Here is an 8697-nt window from a genome sequence, read left to right on the forward strand (position 1 = left end):
AGATGTTGGAAAAATGCAAGTCTGGAAGACAAAGGTTCTTGGCCTACGAAAATCTTTTGTTCTCTGTGAAAAAGGCTTTGGTAACATTGCCTGAGAACGATTTGTGGTTTTTATAGCGCGTGGATCGGCGTTTGGATTTCCCGGAATTGAAACGACGTTTGAGCGATAAAGGTTTCTTACCGTTGATCTTGGCCACGTGTCACTCATCAGCGAGGAACGGTGAGCGATACGACTGGATGAAGTCAAACTTTCACCCTTCTAGTTGAAAAGCTCAAACGACGGCCATATCTCTCTCAGAGCATTAATTGCGTCTCAAATCTTCATTTAATGCTCTAGTCAGGTGCACAGTTCCAACGCATATCGCATTTAATGTCCTGATAAAGCGCACTGTTTCAGCATGCAAGGCATTAAATGTGATTGGCTGGCATTCACCACGCAAGGGGTACACCTGTCAACGCAGGGATGGCTTCATTAAATGCCTTCCTATTACCAGAATAAACGGGTGACGTCAGACGAAACCAGGTCGCTCGTCCTTGAGCATGCGAGGTCACGCTCATGCAAATGCCGCTCCGACCTACTTTCGAACATATTAAAGTTTTCAGAAATCATCTAACCGTGGCACGACCTGTAGTTTCCAAGGTTTAATCCTCAAACCTTAAAAATTATGGGGCTTCTGTTATGCCTAAAAATATAAGGGCTGACGTCAGGACCCTTTAGCCCACAAAAGTCAGATCATTGGAATAGCTACCGTTTGCGCCTGTCAGGATAGTGGGCGCGCGTCCGGCTAGTCAGGAGGTTGTGGTGCTCCCACGTATCCAATCCCTGCTTTAAATCGCGCAAATCACTCTGGAAGGTGGGCAATGTGACATAAAGAAGGATTTGCACGGATAATCCCACCAACTCGCAGATTTAGTGATGATTGCCTCAAGGCATCTGACTATAAATTAGGAATTCATCTCTCATTAAGGGGATTTGCACATTTTTCACTTAATTAATTACTCTCTCTCTTTTCTCAGCAATTGATACCTTGTAATATCATTGTAAAGTCAGTCAGCTAATAGCGACCTGACCCCTATCATCAATATAAGCATCAATGGGCGTAGGACTTGCTACCTTAGCATCCGAACCACTTTAAAAATTGTCTCAATTGCATTTACTATCTCTCCTCCATTACTTCCACGTGTGATTTCAGGGCCCCCTGCATCATTTTGCACGTGCATTTCGTTGGTGCAAAATCCAGCATCAACAGTGTCTAATCCTGATGATTAAATGAGCACCCTAAAATGTTTATGTTAATTTTTAAAGAGAGATTGTATTATCAATTATATTTTAAACATAAAAGATACCACAAGCTATATATCCCACAACAACTCCAGTCCATATTTGTAAAATAAATTGATGTTTAATGGGCCCAAAATGAATGATCTTGTCCACTTTTAAAGATCCAAAAAGTTAAAAATAAGATGGTAATGAAAATGAAAGAAGTGGATTTATTGACACCCCACTTTTGGATTAAAGAAATCACATTTTTAATCAATTTTATAATAATAAATTTATCTTTATATTAAAATTAATTTTAATTTTTTTATTCTTTACAAATGCTTTTGACACCTCATTATTTTCTCATAAACTCTAATTGTTTTTAGCTATTAAAATCATTCTTAGAACAAAAATGATAGTTTAAGGGATAAAGAAGATCTGCAATGAGATTTATCAACTTACAAATAGTATAAAATTACAAGTTTTTAGTTATTTCACATATAAATTTATTTTTATTTTTTCTTCAAAGTCTGTGTGTGTATATATTGTCGTTTAACCATATTATGTTCTTGGGATTATTTGTAAAGACTTCTTTTAATTTTTATTTTTTTCTGAATTTTCAAATTAATTGTCTAAAGTTTTATTTTAAGAATAATGATGGTAGGAGCCAGGAGGTATATAACATAAGTGAAGGGAATGAAATGTTCACTCTTTTAAAATATAACAAAATAGAATAAAGGCATTTATGGAATTTATGGGGTGCCATAACAATATTTTTTTTTTTTTTTTTTTTTTAACTTTGAAATGGGGTGTTTTAAAAAACGGGGCTTCTTTAAATCTATTAGTGAGGAATAGCTCCACTCAAATGAAATAGTATTTATTTTAGAATTACATTATTAATTTCTACAACAAATTAAAAAAAAAAAACGATTTTATTGAAAATGGATGAAATATCAAATTTTAAAATCAAATAATAGGCGACCTTTAAAAAAAAAAAAAAAAAAAAGCCTGTGTAAAGCATTTCTATGAGCATAAATAACTCCACCGTTTATTTTATTGCATAGATGTATATCTATCAAAAACGCCTATATAGATAACTGCCTAAGTATGTGATATAAGAACAGTGCGTACTCATAGACACAGAGGACTTGAAAATTTGGGGGAGGTGGTAGCATTATTCTTTAAATTGAAAAATAATCCTGGGACAAAGTATGTTTGTATATTTATTAACATACGAGTTAATTTATTTCTATCAAAGAAAGGGAAACGATATAAAATTTCATTAGACTTTTGTAACGCCCCACTTGAGGTACATATTCAAGATTCGCTGTATTACTTAAATGTTCATTGATTTTAGCTTTAATTGAGTCGGTTGAGTGTTTGCCTTGAAATTTGGTTGAGTTTTGAGGAATCTTAGAATTTCAGTCTTCGCCACGGTGACGTTGGCTTTGAGTAAGGCGGTGTCGACTCTGTAACTTTTCGCTAGGGCGACGGAAGTTTCTTCGCCGCAACGACGAGCCAGTTGAAAAGTTGAATGAGGTTTCTAGAGAATTCTTTCTTTTGGGGCACAATGACCATTCTACCCCTAATTAGCAGGAAAAGTAGGGAGTAAAATATAAGGAAATTTCATGTATAATAGGTTAGTGTGAAGGTGTGAGTGAAAGGAATCAAAGGATATAGATGGAATTTCCAAGGAGGAGTAAGGGCAAAATGGGAAAGGAAGGTTATAATATAAGCTAAAACAAAGTTTAAGTGAAATAAACCCTTCATTTTCATCCATTTCCACCGCCATTCTCATTCTCTGCTTCCTTTCATTTTTTCCTTTCAATTTTCCCAAGATTTCTAAAGAGTTCAAGAGAGCTTTTGGGTACTTTTAGTAGAAATTTCATCTCAAGTATCCTAAGATAAGGATTCTTGCTTTAGATGTGAGTTTTGCTTATGGTTATATTAAAGTCTTATATTGTTATTATTGTTCTTGTTGTTGTTTTAAGTTGAAGAGAGAAGACAAGACAACAAAGGGAAGGAAAAGTGGTAGAGAAGTCACTTTTTCACAAGGTAAATAAATCCAACCTAAGTTGAGATTTGAGAAATCATTTGAGTAGAGATTGAGTAGAGATTTATGTATGTATAAGTATGTTATGTTATTGAGAATTGAGTTGAGATGAATATTTGCTTTGTGGTTGTTGAATACACTTTAATTATGAGAAGTGTTTGATGTGTGAAGAGAGATTGAAATTGAATTGAAATTGGAGGAGTTTGCATGAATATTTTTAGGAGTGTTTTCCTTGGCAGGAATTATGACTATATGAGGGAGTTTTCCTCCCATTTTGGATGGTTAAGAAGAGAATAAAAGTTATAGTAAAGTAGAGTTCTTATATGCACATTAGTTGCTTGATGAAATGTCTAAGTGAAAACATGTTACCAAACTGCCTTGTCACAGCTGTGACTTTCTAAGTGATTTTTGGGCATCTTACAGATTGAACTAGATTTAGACCAAAACATAAAAGTTATAGCCCTGTCTCTAATCTTTAAAATGAGATAAAAATCGTAGCAATCCGATGTGTATAACTCAAGTTATGCCTTCTTGAGTGTGATCTACACAGAATGACTGTCTTTGATGCAACATTGCATTTGTGTTTTTCATGAGTGCATTAATGAGCATGAGCCATCCATATGCATTGATTATGCATTGAGAAATAGTTTGAGAAAGAGTAGAGAATGTTGAGAATAAGCAACTCTAATAGTAAAGAGAAGAGAGAAAAGAGCATAGAGTAGGTTGTGCGATGGGGAACCCGTGATGTACGCCGCATTGAGAGAACGGCATGAGTATGAGAGAGAGAAGTGGTGAGCCCGTGAGAGTGCATGCGGATGAGGGCTATACCCGAGAGTACCCGAGAGAGAGATTATACACTCACATGGCCAAGGGTTCTAAGTCCATGCATAACTGAGTCCGATCGGCTAGAATGAGTAGAAGTCACATAGAGCGGGAGCGAGTCTCGGCCGTGCCTCCGGTAAGATAAGGCCGTGACTTACTAAAGAGAGTTAGTAGAAAAGAGTTATGAGAAAGAGAAAATAGAGAGAAGTATAAAAGAGAGAGTAAACGAGAATTGTAAGGAAAGAATTAGAGAGAGAGAGAGTTACGGGGATAGATGAGTAGAGGATTTACTTACTAAGCATTAGTTGTGCTCACCCCGTTGTTTTCCATGTTTTTGCAGGATCTAGGTGAGGACATAGTCGTATGGGCATCGGCGAGCGAAGGGAAATGGCTACACTGTCCATCTTGTTTTGATCATTTGTACATGATACAACTTTTTGTATAAAGAATGTATATGTTTAATAAAAGAAAAATTTGGGCCCAACCTTTTTATGCTATTTTATATGTATTTTATTATGTACATGTTTTATGAGTATTTGAGTAGAAAGCGGCTATTACAACTTTTATCATATTTGATGAGTGTAAACAGTAAAATCTACTGGAAAATACTTTGGATTTGATCGTGTGAGGAATGAGTCATTGACAATCTCGTAGACCTTTAGATATAAAGAAGAGTGAACGTGAAGCACTTGGGGACACCGGTGTGATGCGGCCATAGGCACTTCGACACTTAAGTTAGCACAGTTGTGAGATATTTAGAAAGACTGAAAGCGAGAAAGAGTTTATCGGAAGTGTGAAACTAAGACGCAACTTATCAACGTAAAGTGGCCGAAACTTAGATCTACGACAATTACTAGTGTAGAGTGGTCGAAACTCGACTCTACAAGCAGGGAAAGGTAGTGGTTCGTGAGATCAAGAACATAGTAAGCTAGTAAGATGGGTTGTGATTGAATGCATAATGAGAGGTTTGACCTCTACTTATATAATGAGTTGAGGTAGTTTGAGTCCTAGTAAAACTAGATGTTCTCACAGTAGGAGTTTGAATAAACAAAAAACTCGTGGTACTAATTCATGGAGGATTAAGTGTACTAATTCATATAAGACTAGGAGTCTTGGATCGGATGAACTAAGATATGTATGAGACTTAGAGTCCTATTGTGGGATAAACATACATTGTAGACTGATGGATTGGAGCTTAAGATAACTTATAATGTAGAAAAGCCTAACATGTGGAGTGACCCAAAATATAAGTTGACCCAATTCGTAGGGTAGCCCAACTTGTAGAGTAGACTAACTTATGATATGAACTGACTGGTAGAATGGTCCGACCCATAAAGCGGTTCTTCTTACAAAATGGGCTATCTTGCTAGATGTTTCTCTCATAGGATGAGTTTTTTATGTAGGCCCAACTGAAGTTGGACTGTGGCACTAAACCTTAAGCCTTCAGGCCAACCACAGTGGGCTTTTGGCATAAGCCCAACCAAAGTTGGGTTGCGGCACGGGACCGTCTATTGATAGTCTTCGAGGAGGAGTCAAGTACTACTGGGTCCAATACCATTTTTTGTCCAAACAATGAGTTGATTGACTTTCGTCCAGTACCACTGAACACGGAAACTAAATTTTGAAATAGTGTATGTTTGAGTGGCTTGTGACAGAAATTAAAGAAAAACCTTGACGAGGGTGGGTCTTCGAAATATGACAAATTAAGTTCATAGGCATGCATGTTTTATATGGTCATTTTTTCTATCAAGGGAAAGCTACGAATACAATTTTATCAAATCCATCTGTTAATATTATCGTGCATAAGTCATTTGATAAATTGGGAATTAGATTTAATTGATACGAATGCAACCGCAATTTATTTGTATTCTCATACAATCATTTGCATCATTTGAAGTATTGAGTTTGGATATACAACAGATGAAATATTATAACCGCGTGTTCGAAGGAGTGGTTTCATGGACAAAAGCAAAGTAAAACTTTGCACTGATTTCTTAAAAATGATCTATTGCTATCAATTTAATTCACTTAATTAGATCTATTATCATTATCAGTAGTAATCATTTAACTAGTCTCATTATTATTTAGAGAATTATTACGTTTTTTTTAGCTGTAGTGTTATTTGAAAATTTTAATTCTTATAAATCATTTTGTTGTTGTTGCAAATACATGTAATTTTATTAATTTGGGTTATTAAAACATCAATGTATGAAATCAAAATATAAATATTTTGAAATAAAAAAATCAACCCAATAACATTATCAAATCCAATATTATTGTTCACCTTAGAGTGTTACGAACTTAATATTAAATTTATCTAGTTTTAAGGCATATAATCTTTTCACAACCTTTAAATTATAGTCAAATATTCTAAAATAGTAAGTTTTTCCACATTCAAATAATAAGAAGGAGCTCTTATTAAGACACCATCACTTTAATCGTATCAAAATACACGAAGGAACTGAATGCGTTTGCCTAGAGAAGTCTAACCAAACACGGAGGTGAAGTTATTTCCATTAGCTTACATCGATCAAACATGAGAACAAAACATCTTCATTTTAACAGTCACAATAACGAAAAGCCCATACTGCCTGCCGTAGTTTGTTAATTTTTCTATATATCCATGGCTATGAGCTCGCAACCAGACTAAGGGTAACCTGAGGTTCCGTTCTCTGAACGAGGACTGTAGTAATAACGGTACCCATTATACTCCGGCGGTGGGGGGGCATAATAATATGCTTCGCCATTCTGTTGTCCGCCCACGTAATTACCATTATTATTGCAACCATTACCAGAAGTAACAGTTTTTTTATTACCATAAGCGTCAACCGTTTGAACTACTTGACAACTCCTCCCGTTTGTCACACGATTATTATTCATTTGATATGAGGTGGGCGAAGGTGGCCCGTTGACTCCTCCCCCGGGAGGAGTATCACCAGTGGCGGAACCAGCATGATCTGATACACTACCGTGAACGCCGCTTTTACTTTGGTCATCATGTTCATGATCTTCACCAACAGGATCTGCCACAACAAATAACTTATAAAAAATATGCACCTATAGAACTAATTAAATTCGATGCACAAAGAGAAGAGGGTGTATATACATACTGTATTGAGGAGGAAAATCTAATAACTGTCTTGCGGCAAGGCAACCTGGGATGAAATAGAGAACTGTGATTAAGGCAAATCCGTAGATGATAAGAGAAGTACTCCGCCTCTCCATTTCTTAATTTAGTTTGCCTCTTTCTTAAGGCTGAGGTAGTCTGCTTTTGCATGTATTTATAAGCTGTGCCAGAAATATATGCCAAATTGTATTGACCCAAAAGCTGTGGTAATTACATAATTCTTTAATTTGAAAAATTAATCCAGGGATAAAATATGTTTGCATGTTACATTAACATAGCTATGACTACTAATTAGTTTTGCATAAAAGAAGTTAAAGGAAACTAGAAAGGAGTTGATGACAAATTCATTTGAATTATTAAGGTCTTTTTCATTTCTTCCATGCCACTGATTGCGGAAACTTCAATGTTGTGTTATCTTTGTATGTTAATGCGTGTAGCTTGTGGCAGAAATTTTTTAGAATTGACCAGGGTGGATCTAGGGAGTAGGAAATATGACAGATTAGTAGTAAAAGCATGCATGTGGTACTGTGATGTTGCTTGCTAATCGGGGAATGGTAGCCCCACAGGAATAATTGCCTAAAAAAATGCCAGAAATATGTCGTAATGGGACTCAAATTGTACGCCATAAATTTGTCGTCTTACGTTTGTTGTTGTACAGATAATACAATACCAAAACCTACGTCCGAATATAGAACACGGCGGAAAACTAAGTCATATATATATAATAAAAGAAAATTAAGTCATATATATATATATATAAAATAAAATTTCTCTATAATGATACTCTATATAGGAATAAACTTTATATAATTATAAAATATTTTATTCCCAATTTAAGATAGTTATAAATAAGAATAAATTCCACATTGCAATAAGTTATAATTTTTTTAATTCTTATCTTAAAAAAAATTGCTTCCACATAGTAATAATTATCTGTATATTTCAAAGAAAAAATATACTATATTACATTAAATGTTTAAGATGAAATAAAATATTTATCTAAAATTGTTTGAGATAATGATTTATGCTTCAGAGTTGTTACTATATCTTTTAACTTGCGGATGGATTACTCGCTAGCATGAACATCTTCTTATTGAAACCAAATATTTCTAGTTTCTCAAGTATGTTTAGAACTTCTTGACACAAAAATTTTTGTATTTTCGTACTATCATCTTCATGATTATTGTAGATGCAAAAATCTACTGTTACGGAAAGAGGGACTGATCCCGTGAGGTTGAAGCCACTAGCGATCTGCTGCACCTGCACATATGGGAAACAAGCGTAAAGTAGATGAAAAACACCGGGGTGGTGTTTGTCGTAGGCACTTCGATGCACAAGTCAGTAAGACTGAATGAGACTAGTTTAGTGAGGGTTAGGGAAAGGAAAAGTTACCAGAAGTCTAGTCGAGGACTGTGACTACGACTGTAATGCGAAG

At 35.2% G+C, this 8697-nt stretch overlaps 1 protein-coding gene across 1 annotated transcript; it reads right to left on the minus strand.

Annotated features, from left to right (window-relative positions):
• Window positions 1-6528: 6528 nt before the first annotated feature.
• LOC116132168 lies at window positions 6529-7403 on the minus strand. Its single transcript, XM_031417827.1, has 2 exons — window positions 7246-7403; window positions 6529-7158 (listed from the first exon to the last, which is right to left on the minus strand). The coding sequence occupies exons 1-2, from the start codon at window positions 7358-7360 to the stop codon at window positions 6782-6784; spliced, it is 492 nt and encodes a 163-aa protein (XP_031273687.1). The 5' UTR covers window positions 7361-7403; the 3' UTR covers window positions 6529-6781.
• Between the last annotated feature and the right edge of the window lie 1294 nt (window positions 7404-8697).

The sequence above is a fragment of the Pistacia vera genome, unplaced genomic scaffold (assembly GCF_008641045.1).
Source record: "Pistacia vera cultivar Batoury unplaced genomic scaffold, PisVer_v2 Contig249, whole genome shotgun sequence".
Lineage (NCBI taxonomy): Eukaryota > Viridiplantae > Streptophyta > Magnoliopsida > Sapindales > Anacardiaceae > Pistacia > Pistacia vera.

What these genes read in the sequence shown, in the direction of transcription:
- LOC116132168 (XM_031417827.1), bottom strand. Translation starts at nt 7,360, where the DNA reads ATGGAGAGGCGGAGTACTTCTCTTATCATCTACGGATTTGCCTTAATC. An exon ending in AGATTTTCCTCCTCAATACA is followed by an intron (nt 7,159 to 7,245) that starts GTATGTATATAC and finishes TTGTTGTGGCAG; the next exon opens with ATCCTGTTGGTGAAGATCAT.